General features: G+C 37.5%; 2 protein-coding genes across 5 annotated transcripts in view; one reads left to right on the forward strand and one right to left on the reverse strand.

Moving 5' to 3' along the window:
* dzip1 (DAZ interacting zinc finger protein 1) overlaps window positions 1–10,600 on the forward strand; it is a 30,273-nt gene extending 19,673 nt beyond the window's left edge. Inside the window, exons 16-19 of one of the 3 annotated variants that reach the window (XM_031896073.1) lie at window positions 574–707; window positions 1,165–1,327; window positions 4,071–4,120; window positions 10,336–10,589. In XM_031896073.1, coding sequence (XP_031751933.1) covers window positions 574–707; window positions 1,165–1,327; window positions 4,071–4,120; window positions 10,336–10,449 — 461 coding nt within the window. In that variant the 3' untranslated portion in view covers window positions 10,450–10,589. 3 annotated transcript variants of the gene reach the window in all.
* cldn10 (claudin 10) overlaps window positions 8,595–19,400 on the reverse strand; it is a 30,109-nt gene continuing 19,303 nt past the window's right edge. Inside the window, exons 2-6 of one of the 2 annotated variants that reach the window (XM_031897064.1) lie at window positions 18,617–18,815; window positions 13,127–13,288; window positions 10,622–10,703; window positions 9,672–9,779; window positions 8,595–9,030 (exon numbers count right to left, since the gene is read on the reverse strand). In XM_031897064.1, coding sequence (XP_031752924.1) covers window positions 8,907–9,030; window positions 9,672–9,779; window positions 10,622–10,703; window positions 13,127–13,288; window positions 18,617–18,806 — 666 coding nt within the window. In that variant the 5' untranslated portion in view covers window positions 18,807–18,815 and the 3' untranslated portion in view covers window positions 8,595–8,906. Of the gene's footprint in view, window positions 9,031–9,671; window positions 9,780–10,621; window positions 10,704–13,126; window positions 13,289–18,616; window positions 19,098–19,400 lie in introns of those variants that run through there. The other variant, XM_004912354.4, reaches the window with a different exon arrangement.

A 19,400-nucleotide genomic window follows, 5' to 3' on the forward strand; every position in this document is an offset into this window, starting at 1 on the left:
ATTTTTCTGGAGCTCCCTAGAGAGGATTGCCATTAAGAGGGGCCCAGTTGTGATCTGGCTGCTTTTCATGAGGTTTAATTCATGCTGGAAAATGTCCCTTTATACTGTGGCTTCCCGCGAGCACTATTGGTCATACTGTGCTGGGATTCTTCCAGTTCCTCCAGTATGCTTAAATACTGTTTAATTGGTTATATTTACACTCCAGCCTATTGGAGGAGTGCACATTTTGTATGATTTCTATCACACCTCCTAAATGCAGCCTCCATTTACCTTACAGTTTTTCTTCCAATTCTTCTTTTACTGACATCCTTTTATTCTTTTGTGGCCATGGTAAGCAGAATAGCTTCAAAATACTTATTAAAAAGATGTTCTCTTTAAATGGACATAAACACTATCTGAATACATTAATATTTGTTTCTGAAAAATCAGATAGTGTTTATGCACCCTAGCTGCAAAAGCCTAAATAAATATATCATGTCAAAAAGTGGGTAATATTTATTTTGAGCTTTATTCGCCCTTTAAAAATGTATTTGTGGCATCTCTAAACGTTTTTTGTTTTGTTTTGTTTTTTAGCGACAATGGTAAAAGAGCTGAGTAAACAAATAGAAAAGGAGGCTCTGCTGCATTCTGTAAAAAATAAACCAGTTGGTGGTGTCGATGTTCGTTATGGATTTGCTAGCAGCAAAGATGAAGTTATGGAACTGAAGGTAAGAACATAAATGTAAATTCTGGGAGAAGAATATTGTATCAGGCATTAGCGAGTTTGGGCTTATTTACACAGTTTCTTGTCTAAACATAAATGCCAAACATAAATCTGCTTCATGTTAAAATAAAAAAATCTCCTAATTTCTAACCAACCCTTTACAGCTCCCCAGCCTAGGCCTGGCAGAGGATGTGTGGCAACCACCACTGCTCTGACTATGCACAAAGTGTGAAATGCTAATAACATATGTTGTCAAACCTTGTAGGGGCTGCAGCAAGATCCAGATCCGAGTTGAAAATTTGTAGGCCCTACATATAGTTTATATAGGTGCTGTTCTGTGGAAGGCAAAAACAGCACTGTGATCATAAGAAAAATATTTTTGGTTAATCATCTTGGATTTAGACAGGTTTTCAAACATTGGTTTGGTGTATATTCTTATTTCTGTCTTCTTCTCTATGTAGGTTGCTGATATAGATGACAATGAATTTGACAATTCCTCCACGGATGAGGAACATTTTGAAGTGCCAAGATTAGTTAAAAGTCGACCAGTGGTTAAAAAAGTAAAAAATGGACATACTGCTGCTCCTGTTAGAAATACTTTTGTTTCCAGACTAGCAAAAGAAGGTATACACTTGCATTTTAACGCACACTTTTACCTGATCAAAAAATGCATGTGAATCGGTTCCTAGGTGATTTTTATTAAATAGAGCCTATAAAAAAAAATTGGGCTTATTGCATGAAAGTTACATCTGATTTCCAGATGACGGGAACCTTGTTCAGACCAGCTGCAACAGACTGATGTTGCTTCATACTGCTACTTTCTGACCTCCTCATTATCATGGTCACAAGGTATCATTTGCTTCACAGGAATTTTTGCATTGCAAGGACCCGTGTCATTAATTCAAAGGGGGGAATTCACAAAAGTGGAGAGAGACCTTTTTTGGAGTAAAAGTGGTGGAAAAACTGGTGGAAAACACTTTCTCCAGATTCACAAACATAAATCCGCCTAAATTCCGACTCAACCGCCACTTCTGTTTTTGGTGAATGAAAGACAATTTACAGATATTTTTTTGAATTTGACGTTTAAATGACATTTATACGGCGTTTTAACGACATTTTTCCCGACATTTTCAAAATGGAGTGAAGCTCAGTGTAACTCTGTCAGATCAATTCTAATCTCTTCTGTTTTGTTTTGTTGCACACAGTCTCCATTTTACACCTCCAATAGGGGCCCCATTGGGGGATCTTTAACATATTAATGGGGATTAGCAGACTATTGTTAGGGGGCAAGTTTCTGTCTAATAGGTGCAAAAAGCCTCATTAACATTTAAAAAACAAATAACACTGATTAAACAAATTTAATTTATATCTTATATATAAAAAGTTTTTACCTCACATTTTCATTGCTATGCTAGTTTTAGCTTAATGAATGAGACAATAATAACATTTTGAGTGAATATATTGTAAACATTTTATGTAAAGCAAAAGTAAAGCCTCCCAGGCAAATTTTTAGTTTTAGCAGCAGTGCCCCCTCTTTAATCACTTCACTGACATTTGCCCCAACTTTTTTGTGCCCCCATAGCATGTCCAGAACTACAGAGCTTGCATGATAGCATTGCCCTCCACCTTTAGCTGTGTCCCTTCTGTTCTCAGCTGCCATCTTGGTGATCAGCAAGCAGCACCTACACACTGGCACCCAAACTGGGATATTGGGGTACAGGGTTGGACTGGCCCAACAGGGCACTGGATAAAGACCCGGGGGGCCCCAGTCCTGTTGGACCTCTATTCACTGGGCATGTTGGTGTGTGGGCCGGATTGCTGCTGAGCAGTAATGAGTGGGGGCTAGAGAAGAAGGTATTTAGGCCCTTAAATCTTGTTACAGAAGTGGAATTACACAGAAATATAGAAAACATTAGAAAGCCCAATTGTCGTGAAAAAATTATGTATAGTTTCCCTGGGCAAACTAAAGTTACCCCTCAGGAAATGCCCCCAAAGTGAAATGACAAATGGCATATGAAATGCCAAATCCTGCAGGCTCCTGTCGCTGTGGGACTGGGTTTGTGGCACCGACACATTTATTAACAGCTAAAGGCAAATTCATAAAAAAAATGTCGGGAAAATGACCATCACCACTTTTGTGAATTCCCCCCAAAGAGAAAGAAAACAATGGGACTGAGTAGTATGACCCTGGTGCACCTACCTTTAGCTCAAAAGGCTCTAGTGAAAAAGCAGGGAGCTTTTAAGCCCCAGCTCATTAGCACACACATGAAAGTGATTCATTAGTTTAAAGGCTACATAGCAGCTAGAAGCAAAATTTGGCTACAATTTGTACACAAAACACAGAAAGAAATCGCCAGCGCTCGGTCTAACCCACATTCTGGAGTTGACCAGCTGCTACAAACAATAAAAAGCCATTATTTATACACAAAGAGAGAAGGATTGCCAGCACTTAGTTTGCCTTTAAAAATTATTTTTTACAAAAAATAAGGTGTTCGTACCACACTTTGGCCAAAATATGTAAGCTCACGTGCCACGTCAAGGCCCCTCTTTGTAAATGAGTCCTACACTGCCTAATGACATTGAATCTGTGAATTAAGTCCCCCAGCAAACAATGTGACTGAGTAGTAAGACCCTGTTGCACCTACCTTTAGCTCAAAAGGCTCTAGTGAAAAAGCAGGGAGCTTTTAAGCCCCAGCTCATTAGCACACACATGAAAGTGATTCATTAGTTTAAAGGCTACATAGCAGCTAGAAGCTGTAGCCTTTTTTTAGGCAAACTAAGCGCTGGCAATCTTTCTTTCTCTTTGTGTATAAATAATGGCTTTTTATCGTTTCTAGCAGTTGGTCAACTCCAGAATGTGGGTTAGACCGAGCGCTGGCACAAGAGTGTTTCTAGCAGCTGGTCAACGCTACAGTGTGGGTTAGACTGAGCGCTGGCGATTTCTTTCTGTGTTTTGTGTACAAATTGTAGCCAAATTTTGCTTCTAGCTGCTATGTAGCCTTTAAACTAATGAATCACTTTCATAGCAGCTGGTCAACACTACAGGGTGGATTAGACCGAGCGCTGGCGATTTCTTTCTGTGTTCTGTGTCATTAATTGTAGTTGAAAAGATCAGAATTGCCTGTTTCTATAAGCAATTAATGTATTACAATGAGCCACTATATGTGCTTTCAGTTTCATTCTCCCCCTGGGACTTACTAAGAAGTAGATGCATGATAACTTTTTATTTACTTTATTCACTTCACATTTTGTTGTTAAGAGACAGGGTCAACTCCCTTCATGTGTGTTTTAACTTGAGACACCTCTGTGTATTTATTTTATAACTTAATACTTGTATTTATTTTCAAACTGTTTTTTGCTTTTGTAGATGTCCGGGAAATGGATACCTCAAGCACACTCGTGAGCAGTTTAGTTACTGTGAGTGACTTCAGTGACTCTTCAGACACCTGAAAATCTATATTTTGTGCCTGAATTCCTTTGGCTTGAAGAAATATACTGTAAATAAGGCCTTAAAGTGCCTAAGAGAGAGCGAGAGAGAGTATATAAATTACAACACTCCTTTGTATAAGTAGGGCACAAGTAGCTGTGTCTGCTATTGTTTTTTTTTATCTACACAGTATTATCTCTTCACTGTGCTGCTCAAAGGCCACAAGCAGAAAAACATGTATTTTAATGTTATTTATTTTCTGTTTATTTTTGTGAGATCTTTTTAATGTCTTAAGGTACAATTTGGACTGTTCTTAGAAAGGTACAACTTCTTGTTAATGTATTAATAGAATGGAAAATTCATTCCCTCTTTATAAAAACCATACAGTGTGTGCAGCTAGGGCTTTTTTCACTACATATTTGACACTTGCTCTTCATGGGGTAGCACCTCTTGTCAAGGGTTTGAGCTTTGACAGATGGGAAAATTTAAAGGCCAGATGAAACTCCTTATGTATCCCAGTGCTGATTAGTCCTCTCATATTTAAGGCCAGGAGTCTAATGCTGCCACTGGTTTAGAGGTGTCTCTATTACCAAACCTGTAAAAATACATCCAGCTAAGGATCTAATTGTAAGGTATTAACTTCTGGAACAGATTTATGTATAGTATGTACATACAGTTTATGTGCAAAAAATATGCAACACTCCCTTGCACAGTAAATGCAATTATTTAAAAATTAAAGGCCAAGAAATAAATGAAAGAAATGTTGTACCTTATATATTTATTATATGATTATATAGTACTAGCCCAGAGGCACAGCAGCCTCTAGAGGTGAACATTCATGTTTTAAAGATATTCCTAAAAACTAACCATCTTCAGTCAGTTCTGTACTGCTGTTAGCCAGCTGAGCTTTTGGTTCTTCATATGAAATGAGCAGAAATTGAGGTTACATCTGCAAGACTGGGCACCTAAGTGAGTTATATCCATCTGCTAAGAAGAAAAAAAAATACAGTAAGATATATCCCTATTAAGCACTTTTGTACTAGTACATGTTTATTTTTGCTTTATCTGCAACCTAAGGCTCCTGCCACACATGGATTCTTGGATTAATGCAGCCTGAGAATCCGCTCTTACGCTCCAAAAATCTTATTGATGTGCTTGCATCCGGAGCCGTTGCTTTGGTCCAGGTGTAGGTACACTGAGCGGATTTCGGCTCAAAACTGCTTGAGTATGCAGTTCCACACCAAAATCTGCCCCATGTGCTTGCTTTTTTCCTTCTCCCTTATCTTTTTACCTGTCACAGCATGTATAATACTACTTGAGCATTACCAAATAGCAGTATTGATCTTGCTGCTTCATTCAAAATGCTGACAGCGTGTGAGACGGAGGCAAGATCTCCTAGTATCATAAGTGTGGCTGCAGGATGTATATCACTTAGGAGCAGAAAATCCTCACTGCCAAAATAACTTGCATCTTCAAAGAAGATGCCTTCTGAGTTGCCATAGGCCCTTGTTTGTGGTACTGGTGCTCCACTGGATACCTGTGCATTGCTGAGTTGATGTGAGGGAGGAAAGGTAGCCAGTGGTATAGTTTTATGAGTACTTGAGGTGGTTTTTTTTGTTTTTTTTTAACAGATTTTTAAAATTGACATTTTGGTATACCCATACCATTGAGTAATTACCTTTTTACAGTATTATTTCTATTAACTAGGAAATGTACGATGAAATAACCAGCCTGTTTTTTGTTACATTAAATTATTTTGTATTGCACTGTACATATTTAATACTAAATAATAAAACGATACAATTAATTCATTATGCTGCAGTATTACTTATTAAAAACCATTTTTATTCATTAAAATGTATTAATTTTTTTCAGCAGCTTTTCACAAACTATAGCACTGCTGTACAAAAATCCACAAATTGCAATGAAAATCACATTTAAAGCACTAACTGACCCATATGTTGTATACTGTAAGTGCATTTTATTTTGCATTACAATTGTACAAAAGGTAAAAACACCACAATTAATATATTTTTGTAAGATGCTTTATCGGCCAAATTTGAGTTAAATTATTTTCTCCCACGTGCTCTTGGGCATAAAAGCCAGAAGAGTAAGGGCCCTGGGCACAATTGCTCAATGATGTGCATCTAGAGACCCCAACATATGACATACGTGGTTTCATGGTGGACACTTTCCCCCCTTCAGACTAAAGCTAGTGGGCATATTTATGCATTACAGTATCCCATAATGTTATGGTAACTCCATAAGGTAACACATGTTTGCAAAGGATACATCATTGTTCCTGCTGAATGGCCAAACAATGTACTGAAAATCTGCATTTCAGAATATTCTCCCACTTGTTCTTGGAGAAAACATAAATGCCTAATAGTACTACATATGCACCTCAATGTTACATGTTTAAAATGGTTTAAATGTACAGTCAATGTTTTCTTACTGAATACAATCTTAAAAGGTATTTATTCAGGCTGTATTTTAATTCCCAGAGAGCTTGCAGGCTTGCATTAGCAGAAGAAAGGGAAACATCATTAGGGGTGCCAAACTGTTAGATACTGTCATGTTGGAGCAGTAAGGCTCCCCATGGAAAAGTCTGGTTGAAATCCACATTTGAGGGTAACCCTTCCCAGTAGGGGGTAATCCACAAATATCCCCTAAAGACACAACCAGGGCTGCGCAAAGGTGACAACTTAAACAACTTTATTAGACAATGCGGGGCCAGCCCGTGGAAGCAGGAAGCTGGTTTCTTTGATCTGTGATCAAAGAAGCCAGTTGTGGGCCTTGAACAGCAGGGGGGGGGGGTGCAGCTATCAGAAAAATATGGATTATAGAAAGGGGTCCATATCTCCTCTGCTTTAGGGTTCCCATACTTATAAAACACATAGGATTTATGAGGAGGCCCCAGGCTTCCCAATGATACCAAACAGGGACTTCCTATACCCACCAGTTACAAGTTATAGTTTCTGGGGGACTGGGACATGAGACACCCCTCATGTTTGGTATCATTTTGATCGCCCAAATATAGGTTAAAACAATTCCCTACTTTCATAATAATATTGAGTACTGGCAAGTACTCGCCCAAAAGGGGTCATGTGACCAGTTCCTGGGCTCAGGACTTTCAACCTCTTGCCTCAGAGGGCACAGGATATTCGGTAACGTACTTAGGGTTTCTCTGTGTTTTTATCCCCGTTTATTTTATTGACTTTTGCATGTATGTTTCTCTTTTGTAACATCTTTTTAAAACTGCACTGTTTACCCTGGTAATATTAAATATAAAATTTAATAAGTTTAGTCCTTTGGCTCTATTCCCACGTACCTCGTATGACTGCTCAGGCCTAGGTGTATTAACTGTTTGGTGTGTGTATGTGTATTGGGTAGAGGGCAGATTCTGTGTAGATGCTAATTAACTAGTGGGCTGCTAGCAGGGGGGTAGGTTTGATTGTAATTTTAACCCTGTGGCTGCTAGTGTGCTGTTAAATTAGTGAGAACTAACCCTAACTGCAGTAAGAAAGTTTGTGTGCGATATATTTCAGTAACTAGGTTTCTATCGCCTGTTAATGATAGATGGTGGCAGCGAATAGTTGTTTTTGGGGCGGTGGTTTGTTTGGGGGTGCTTGATGTTAGTCTAACCTGTGTGAAAGGTGACTGCGTGTAACCCCTTGTTCCCCGTCCCGGTGTCAGGCGCGTCTGTGAGTGGCGTTTTCCTGACAGATACTCTCAGCGATTCTAGTTGCTTACCTGCTACGCCAGGCTGGTGCCCCTCATATTCAAATACTTTGTCAGCTCAGGTTGCTGTTTGGTAAGTCCCTTGCTGTGTGCACAGTACAGATTATTTTTCCCATGATTTACAGTATTTACTGTGCATTTACCGAACTTGTTGCAGTAGTCTCACTATGAGCCATTGGTGTTGAATAAGTATTGAATGACTTATAGTGAATATATTCCTTTATGCTAATGTCACATCTGGCATTATGATTAGTGAAAAAAAAATGACCCATGACTGCAGACAGTGACATCTGAGGTATCTATCTGTCACTGAGTATATGGGATGATTTTTGGCCCAAATTCAGCCTGTGTATGTAGTGATACTGCCTACAAGCACTGAGAGAGAAAATGCCAAGTGCAAATGCTTTTAAATGACCCAGACCTTGTGATCATGAGGACTGTTTAGGATTTTGTGGAAATATGACTTTGTAGTCCATAGCATAACGGTGCTCCCCATAATGTGTCAGGCAGGACTGCAGCCAACAGTGGTGTTTAGCTGGAATGTTCTCACTCTTATTAATGTGCATATCTTAAAATTAAAGGATAACTAAAGTTGTAGCACTTATTTATGGGATTAGAGTCATGAAAGGTCTTGTTTATACATGACATTCTCTCTAAATCCTCCTTAGGAAGAAGGGAAGTGGTAAGGGTAAAAACAAAACCATCCAGTAGTAATGCACAAAATAAAGAACATATGCTTTATCTTTAATATAAAGAATAGGCAGACCACCTTTTTAGTACATGCCCTGGTTATTTAGCTCATGCTAACTGTATGCACATACAAAATATGTGGTTTTATTTATGAATAAGTGATTTGACATGTGTATGATTAAAAATCTAGATAGTAATTACCTGCATATGGCATTCATCAGTCCAAGAATTTTCAGTTCAATAAAAAATACTCGTTTCCTCTATACTATACACTAATGCTTTAGAATCATGTTATTGGTTTGTTTGGTATGGCAGTGTCAGAGGAAGTTGTTATATGCAAACACTTCAAACATATGAATTGGTCTTAAAGTCCTTTGAGAATCCCTGAGCCATTGGGTCTCTTTCTGCTTTAGGTTCTCTTGATCGCAAACTCATAAGTGATCTCGCTTTAGCATGTGAATATCCTGGTCTGCAAGAAAATATTTCACAGTAGTTATTCATATTTAGTTAATTTTCTTATGAAATGGATAATACATTTTTTTTTCCTATTCGTTTTAATGTTCTGTGCAGGAACTGAACCAGGTTAGTGTGTGCTTTTAAGATTATAAAGCTTTGTAATGCAGCCACTACACAAATTAGTACTCATGACTCATTAGGTTGTATCACGAACACATAAACTTTGTTCTGGAATGAATTGCAGTGTGTGTTGCCTACATAAGGGCTAAACGCCACAGGAGATTTTGATCAGATTTTGTGGGTCAGATTTTATCTGATCTTGTCATGCAACAGAACTAGATTTTGTGGGATCCTACAAAATCTGATCTCCACAGCTGTAATGTAAAGTCGGATGGTGTGTTTTGTTCTTGCATCTGTACATCCAACAGTATATAAATATATTTTGATGAGAAAGCTAGAAATGAGGAGCTGGAGGATGGAAAAGGGTGGAGGGGGGGGTGAATGCATAGAGATGGACAAGGTGAAGTTGAGTGTGCTACCACAATCCTATTTTGGAGTAACATGACTTGGAAGGACCAAGGTTTTACTGGAAACTGCACTTTATAAGGAACAACCTGTCTAAATAATACTAAATGTATATGAAATGAATTATACCTTGAACGATTGCATTCAGCAGCAAAGGAGCAGCAAAAGATACAGCCACCAAGCAAGCAAACAGCTGCCCCAGACCATCCAACAAATAATGCTGTTCCTAACTCATACCTGCAAGAAGAGATACAGGGGCAGTTACTAAAGGTTCAGCAGCTGCAGTGCAGTCAGCCATTCCACTTGTTAGTCACTAAAACCATTAATATCAACTGATATGTACGATGACGCAAAATAAAAACAAAATTTAAAAAAAAAAAACCCATTAATATTGTTAAGTATAAGTTTCAATCAGTGCTTCTAATTTATTTTCTGATTCAAGGGCAGGGCAGCTGCTTTAGAACCATGAGTGGATGAAGTTTATATTTCTTGTCATTTGTATGGGCAGTGTGCGTTCATGGGTTAATTAGTGCCTCCTGTAAAAAGGTCAGGAAGCTGTCAAGTGTCACTGACACCTATGCTATGGCTGAAACACTGTAATGCCAATGTTGCTGTATATAACCTATATATCCTTGCCTAGGGGATCTACTTTTTGGTAGCCATTAGACCAAATAACTTTCAAGGCTTCTTCTAGCAAGAGTCTCTTCTCCCACAGGAGCAGAAGACAACATGGTTCTATATATTTCAAATTTTATTTTTTTTTTGTAAAAATGTTTTTAATGCTTTTTTTTAGGATGCGGTGCGTTGCATCAACACTGACAGAAAGGAGAGTTTATGGAAAAATGAAAATTTGTTATTTAACTTCATGGGACTCGAAGTGCACAATCAAGTACAGCAAAGCAGATAAAGGTTTATGAGCTCAGCACAGTGCAGAAAACAGGAGCACCGACCCACAGTCTCGGGCAAACAATTATAATCCCCTGGGGATTATTTTCTATCATTATATTATTATATAATTTTATATTTATTATAAATATTATTTTTACTTTCTTACATAATGCTAAGAATAAGAAACTCACTTCTGTGATACAAAACTTGGATCAAAGAATTCAGTTGTTGTTTTATGTGCGTAGAGCGAGCAGCCCGATAAAGTGCATAGACCTGCAAGATATCATTATAACATAAATGAATTAGTGGAGAAGAGAGACAAGAGATATGTGTACAACAGGGATGAGTACTTTACATGTTATGCCATCCTGAAAACTGCAGCAGTTTGTTCCAGTGATCATTAGGAATAAATACATTTGATTCTTTACAAGACCTGAATGCCTTAGGTGCCATGGAATTAACATACAGATTTTTGGCCACTAGGAGCAGTGTCCCTACTTGCCCAAAGGCTCATGCTGATTGCTGTCCACAAAAGGGAGGCATTAATAGATTTCTTGTCCAGACAGGCCAACAGCCTAAAAGTATTAGTACAGGAAAAAGATGTTTTTTAAGCTTGGATTACATTACTGCTCCAATGAACTTTGCCTTTTTATTACTTTGTGGCTAAATACAAGTGCAGGGGTACCTGTCTTCTAGTGTGTTTATCTGATCCTTTAATTTCCAAAATGGCCTAACACTGGATTTTTTATGAGCTTGTAAATATGTATGCTGTTTTGATATCCCTGTTATCACAGAGCTAAGGGTTATACACTAGTGCATTGCCCCCAACTTTTGTTGTGTTTTTCCGTTGAGGCATTTTTTAAGAAGAAAAGAAATAGTCATGGTGTAATCGGGACTAAAGAGGACTGGTAAGTTAAACATAAAAGATCTAGAAATAAACACTGTATTTATTTATTTTGGGTTTTTTTGTTGTAAAAATGAATCTTCTTACTTACACACAAGCTTAAATTTACCATGCATGCAGCTCTAGACCAATCTGTTAGTCTGAGTGCCTTTCTGTTAACCCAGGCAGATATGGTAATTGTTTCAAACAGGGTCAGCTGGTCACCCCTTTAAAGTCTGCCACCCTAGGCCTGGGAATTCCCAAGCATCCGTCTTGATCACATAAAACCATGCAAGGCACCTTTACTGCTTATTGGGGGTGTTATGTTGAAGCAAATTGGCAGCAGAGTTGATAAGTAAACATGTAAACAAAATGCTATAATGGCATTATTAGCTGTGCATTAATGTGCATTTCGCCACAGTCCTTGTAAGATATTTTGGTAGACATGTTGTGTAGGCCTGTTGTATGCAGTTCCTGGCTTTTTACCAGTACTTCCTTAGGGCAAATGGCACATATAGCATTTTTCAATCTAAAGCTGTCACTTGCACTCATATCTATTCACTTCAACATGCTCTGCTCTCTGGTAGTATAAACGCACACGTCACAAATCAGTAAGTAGCACCATGATTCTCCAGGGCACTAGACCTTCTTTCAAGGTTCTCTTATTTCAAACATTTTGGATTTTGGAAGTGTATCCCTTTTTTTCGAAGTATACAACATTGCATGATGAAATACTACCAATGGTTTTAAACTTCAAAACCCACCCTGTAAAAATGCACACACTGTAATACTCTTACAGTCACCACCACTTTTAATAGGTAGGACATGAGCAATAACCAATGCCCATAGATCATAAATATTATGCCCTACCTTTGCACAATGTATTTCCAGTGGGTTGTCATCACCTTAAATTTAACTTGATTATCCCTTTCAATAGTTGCTCTGATATGGGATTTATGATCAGTGGATCTGGTCTTACACATTCTATTGGTCTTACCAACGTATATGGGAACATGTGCGCCTGATAACATAAACACAAAAAGTTGTACAGCTATAAAAACATTACTGAATCATATAATTATAGCCAGAATATGGATGTGTTAAATATATACCTTCAATCATTAAAACCATTGGTAGTATTTTGACATCCAGCCAGTGCCCGGCCAAGCCGAACAGGAGCTCTGGGAAAACCAGCTTGCCCTACGCACAGCTGTCCTAAAATGTCAGATGTTTATAATGAAGATAACCTTTTGAAAGCTCTAGGATCCTGGCAAATTGTGATACACATTGAATTTCTCATCTATCGTATTTCAGCCAACACATAAATGTCCAATACCCCTACCTCCTGTCAATCACATAAATGGATATTAATGGCCTAAAAATGTTCGAATGTGCAGTCTTTGGCTGAAAACCATGTGTTGTGAACTGTAACAGGCAGTTGCTATTCACATTAAGGCAGGAGGCACAGGTACTAGAAGTTTCTCTATTAGCTGAAATACTTCAGTAGCAATTAGCCTTAATTCTTCTCATTATTTGAATAACCAGTAATATTAAGGATGAGATCAGGTTGCTTAATGGGATAGAATGTTTCTTGCTATGCAGCTATGTCTTTACTACTCTGGAGGAAAACAAGAAATATTGCTGTTTCTTTATGGACTTGGACGTTGAACCCCACGTTATTATAAAGGGTCTTTGGAGCATTTATACAATATCTGACAGTGTAAAAAGTGCCTGCATCTTAATGTGGACACTGGGCTGTCAAACAGGTGCCCAGTAACTTGAAATAGCATGCTAGATATATATGTGCTCATACCTGACAATATGAAGAGTATCCCGGCGGCACAAGCCATCTTAGATTTCATCTGGTCACTTCCACCAATCTTAGTACATTTCATGCCAAGAAATCCAAGTACAGTCCCAAAAAATCCAATGACTACAGCAGAAATCATAAGTGCTCTGCAGGCCTGCAAAAATCCTGGTAGGTAGAAAAGGAGACTTTATGGACATGCTCTTAAATTCTATTAAAAAAAATCCGGCTTGGTGGGCTATGACCATAAATGTATTCTGAAAATAATGTTTTCTTTGGCAACACTGACTGAGGGAAGACAGACCACTCTGCTATCTGAGATACATATTTCTCAGCTTTAGAATAAGTCATTTGACAGAATTACCATTCACTATAAATAATACCCAAACTGGCCTTTAGTCTGTACAGCAATCCACTGCTTCAGCCCCACACAGAGGGGACCAACCGACAGTCAGGACAACTCTGGTCTGGAGGCATCTTGCCATCCTGTCTCCATTTCTCAGCTTAAAAGCATTTAGCCTGTATGAGACTGTAGTTTCTATTCTTGGATTCTACCTGAGTTTATGCAAGGGCTATGAACCCACTTTAGTAAAACTTTCTGCTCAGTGGCGTAATTAGATGTTACTGGGTCCCACAGCAGTTTGGGGCCCCTAAGGCTGACCTATTCTACCAATATATATTGTAATTGTTCTATAAGTAGGGCCCCTTACACTCCTGGGCTCCTCTGCAACCCCAGGGTCTGCTTCTTGTGTAGTTACACCCCTGATTCTGCTATAAACCCAAATCAAGACATTTTTACTGCAAAATGTAAAAAAAAGGTAAATGTTCTTGTGTAAATGTGTCTGACTATATTTGTCTTGCAATGATTACAAGCATGTTAATAGATAGTGTTTTTGACACATTTTTGAGCACCATAAAAGCCATGATTAAAAAATTGTCAATGACAAAGAGTTAGTGTTCCATCTTGAGGGTATAGTACTTTTGGGGGGAAAAGGCTCAAAATAATTTAGGGACATTCTTTTGTATGCAAAAGTGATTGTCCTTTAAATATAGAAGAAAATGTAAAAGTACAATATAAATCAGCCATGCACTCCCATTCCTCAAAAGTACATGTCACCTTCAAGCATTTCTTTAATTTTGACCTACCTTTCAACCTCTTCAGTCTCTTCCATATTTTCTTCTCCTTTTCTTGTGTGTTTGTCTGTTCCTGTCATCTTGTTAGGGTCTCTCTCTGCCTCCTTCATTACTATGACCTTGCTTCTCCATTCTTATTTCCTGGTAAGCCTTTCCTTCCTCTCCATGCTATCCTTATTTTGCCATTTCATGTTCTTTCTTCCCCCAGTTTCCCATGTGACATACATTAATTGCCCCATGTTGCCCATGTCTCTTTTCCTATCTGCCATCCTCTCCTGTTTTCACTGTGCACCATGAGCTCCTTTTCCTGCTCCCCTCATGTACCAATCTCTTTACCTCTTTGTACCTTGCTCTAGCCTGTCTGTAGTAGCTTGGTAAAACCATGTACCCCACAAACCTATCTACACACTCACATGCATATATAACTACACATAGAGATACAGATTCTATGCCAAATATAGATCTTAAGATCCCTAGTAATTTGGATATAGTGCTTGTCCAATAAATCCTCCAAGCCACTCTTAAAGGCATTAATATCATTTGCCATCACAACATCACCCTGCAGGGTATTCTACAAAACCAGTGCTCTCAACCTGAAGAACCACCTACACTTTTTCAACTGAAAGTTCTATTCCTCAAGTCTAAATGAAGTAGATTCCTGCTATCTGCCTATAATGTACTTTTAAAGAGTAATTATGTCCCCTCGCAAGCTCATTTTCTTTAGAGACAACAACCCCAACCTTGACATTCCATTCATACTTCAACTCAAGTGTACGTCTCTGCACTTTCTCCAGTTCCATTAGTTTAAATCTTATAATTCATTATCCACTGACAATTGGAAAAGCAGTTTATAAAAGAAAAAGATGTGAATCTTGAGTGCTAGTTGAACTGTTGTATAAGGTATTATTGGCATGTTGTTCTGTGCTTTCTCTAGCTTCGGGCCCACGGGAAAATATCAAAATGAGCCAAACAATAAGGTTTTACATGTGAAATAAATCTAACATTTAACCCAGACAAGTGGAGGATCAAACACTTGGGTTTAATATTTGATTCTTTAATAATTAGGGTCACAAGTTAGATTAGAAGAAAGGGGACTTTACTCTGGTAAACAGTTCAAAGTGAGTATTTAACTAGGGATTCTGGGAAGAAATGTTGCACGGTGAGTAAAAAAAAAATATATATATAAATATAATAGATCTAGCATAAGAAAAAAATTAAAACAATTACTTGACAAGGTAGCCTTGAGGATTAAAGGGTCTTAATACAAGCCCTAAGCTGATTAAGGAGATTCTGTCATGATTTTTATGGAATACTTTTTATCTAAATTACACTGTTTACATAGCAAATAATTCACTTCATCATTTAAAATGTTATTCTTGAACCAACAAATGTATTTTTGTAGCTGTAATATTGGTGTGTAGGCGCCATCTCAGAAGGAGCCAGTGCTACACATTAGAGCTGCTTTCAGGTAACCTATTGTTTCTCCTACTCCCATGTAACTGGGGGAGTCCCAAGCTGGACTTGGATTTCTTACTATTGAGTGCTATTCTGATATCTACTGGGAGCTGCTATCTAGCTACCTTCCCATTGTTCTGCTGATCGGCTGTTGGGGGCAAAGGAAGGGGGCGATATTAGTACAACTTAACTTACTTGACTCAACTTACTTCTCGACTGAAGTTTATCAGAACACAAGTCACATGGCTGTGGCACCCTTGGAAATATAGAACATGGCTAGCCCCATGTGAAATCTCAAAATTAAATATTTAAAAAAAAAAACCAGATTACAATGCAGGATTCTGCTGGAGAAGCTCTATTAACTGATGCTTTTTGAAAAAAGAACCATGTTTTCCCATGACAGTATTCCACAGGGTTGTTAGCTTTTCGTATTTCTGTTGGTCAATCAATGACTTCAAATTTACTTCATTATTATTTTAAACTGTGATATATCTACAGCATGAGCACTTTTCTTTGTTTTGCTATTTGTATGTAGTAGAAAATAAAAGGTCCTAAATACATTAAATGGCTCATTTACTACATTTCATTGTATGGTTCCCCACATTATATTTTGTATTATACATACTGAAATGCCTGCTAATTTCCTTATCTGTTTTCAAGGGTTTCTATGTTTGTAGACATTGATTGTCACTCTGACACTGCAGCAAAAATGTAAGGTCAGTGGTTTATTACAGTTAGACAACCAATTAATGGCTGGAACAACTAAAACACTTTGAGACAGACACCACAATCATTTGTTATACATTTTTGAGATAGAAAGAAACAGCAAAACATGTCCAAAAGGCACAATAGTTTTAACAGAGTTTTGCCAGCAGCATTCAATAGGACAACCTCCCCAATCAATATATTTGTATTTAATTATGAATTATTTCACATATAAGCTGATATTTTTATGGAGACCTACATTGTTGGGAGTATAGTTTTCCCTTAAATAATGAGTAAATGTAAGCAATCCAAAATAACAGAGAGCATTCCACCCATTATATTTATAGGGGAAGAGGGTTTTCTTTGCTGTATTTAAGGATCAGTTAGATGAGCTGAATCATTGCCTAAATGTAATTCAATTCAAGTTTTTTTACTTTTTTTGTTTGAATGCTGCAATCTATTCTTTACAAAAAACTAAGGCAGCAAGACTTATAAATGAGCAAATATGCTTTAAATGGTAATTTTATATACCTAAGAACAATCGTTAAGAGTGCCTGTCCTCCCCTCAAGAATTTATAGGCAGGGATAGAATGGGGGAATGTATTTCAAATTAAAATCAAACTGCCTCTCCAACTTGCATGGGAAGTTGAGTAGAAATTATTGACTTAATCTGGCAATTGGCTAATACATGATAAAGCTTTATTACTCCTATGGCCATGGTTCTACGGTTGTGGTAGACATGCAGTCTGCTGTAACCAAGATATGAGAGCTGCCTTTGATTGTGGATCCTGTTTAGCCTTGCTGTATATAAATAATATATTTTTTGTACACAGGGGCATAACAATAAAGGCAGCACACCCTAAGTCCCCCACCCTGCTGATGGGCCCAAAGTATAGAGGGTCAGTACAGTTCTTGACTGGTTTAAATATATGTAAGTATATGTAAAATATGTAAATATTTGTAAGTTTAACTGATAAATGTCTGGATAACTTTACTATTTTACTGTATAAAAGTTCTAGTGCTGTATCTCTAGTATATATATACTGTATTTCAATCCAAATGGTGTCCGCACTCCAAGGCTCAATATTCTGCGGGGTGCTAGTCAAAATTATGTCTGTATAGAAAATAATCATCTGTGGCCAGCACACCCTTCAAAGTTTCATCAAAAATTTTTTATTGTAGATATATTGTTAAAACCAACGTTTCGCCCCTTATTAGGACCTTTCTCAAGGATCCTTGAGAAAGGTCCTAATAAGGACCGAAACGTTGGTTTTAACAATATATCTACAATAAAAAAATTTTGATGAAACATTGAAGGGTGTGCTGGCCACAGATGATTATTTTCTATATATATACTGTATATATATATATATATATATATATATATATATATATATTACAGCTAGTCTAGTCTTCATATTTCTCTTTTAAATATAATGCTTATAAAAATAAAAATGTAATATATAGTTACATAAATAAAAGGTTGGAATGAAGTTTGACCTGATTTTATAGGCATATTTAACAACATTCTTGCAGTGTTACAGCATGTTTTTATATCTGTATTACCAATAAGTCCTTCTCTTACAGTCCCTACCACACTCAAGGTGCATCTGGATTTAGAACTAACTACATACCCCAGGATTCCATTGCCTAAAGCTCTCCCTGCTACAGCGTGACCTATCTGAAAGCAAGTTTGGCACTGAAAATAAAAACGATGCAGATCAAATAAACAGAAGTATCAGTTAAAGACATGCCAGTATGGGGTTTTGAATGCAAATCTTAGCTTCTGGGAAATAATCTGCCCTTCCTGTTCGTGTGAGCAATAAGTATTCCCGAGCAGGCAGTAGCATGTTGATCACTGTCAAATTAGCCTTGATCAAAAAGTTGCATGTATCATAACCAACTGGTACATTTATGCTCTTATACATTGGCACTTACAGTATGCTTTCCAAGAGTTTAATACATAAAAGGGCACTTGGCGTTAGAGCTTTGTACAAGTACTTTTTTAAGTAAAAAATAAAATACAAGTATAGGATCTGGAAACCTGCTATCCAGAAAGCTCTGAATTATGGAATGCCATCTCCCATTTTAAACAAATAATTCACATTTTTAAAAATGTTTCCTTTTTCTCTGTAATTATAAAACCTCAGATCCAGAGCATTGTGGATAACAGACTCCATAAATGTATGTAAATATTCTTACCTTCTACCCTGAAGATTGTTAAATGAGGTCGGCAATGATAGGAGCCCAGAGCATTCCCCGCACAATTCATCCAAAGACCTTGAAAAACCCAAGTAGCAGTAATAACAGAACTGGCTCTGGTGGTCACTTTCCACTCATTTGAGGTTATTGCCACAACGATAGCTCCAATACCAGAAACGCATAATACCATAGCCAAAATCTGCATGCCAAACATATTGGTACAGGTTTAAGATAAATGTCCCACGACAGGTACTAAAAACACTTTCTTAATTAAGTGAGGAGCGGCGGTGGTCTTATACTGCATTATCTGTCATCTGCACAAATTACACATTGTGCACAGATATAATGTGTTTGTAAAACACAGCCTTCATGCTTCACTGGGATAAACCATGTTCAGGTTCAAAGGAGCTTTAACTCCTTCGGAAAAAAAATACAATAAATGCAAAAACGCAACTGTGTGGATATATCTATGTATGTATATATGAAAACGTTTTATTACAGAAAATTAATATGAGCATATACAGAGTTGACAAGATTAAGGTTCCTGTTTACATTATTTACACCATTTTAAACTATTCTCTCCTTTCTTTTTGATGTAACTTTCCAGTTAACACCAAGATTTCTAATTAACTATCAGATTAATCAGCCACGGAAAGAGAAAGCAAAGTCCAAACTAATGTTTTAGAGAAGTACACTATCTTACATAGGCCTTGGATGGATTAATAACTGTGACTTCTTTAAGAACTTGATATAAATGTACTAAAACAGCAGGGACTGTAAGGTC

Source organism: Xenopus tropicalis, chromosome 2, assembly GCF_000004195.4.
Source record: "Xenopus tropicalis strain Nigerian chromosome 2, UCB_Xtro_10.0, whole genome shotgun sequence".
NCBI lineage: Eukaryota > Metazoa > Chordata > Amphibia > Anura > Pipidae > Xenopus > Xenopus tropicalis.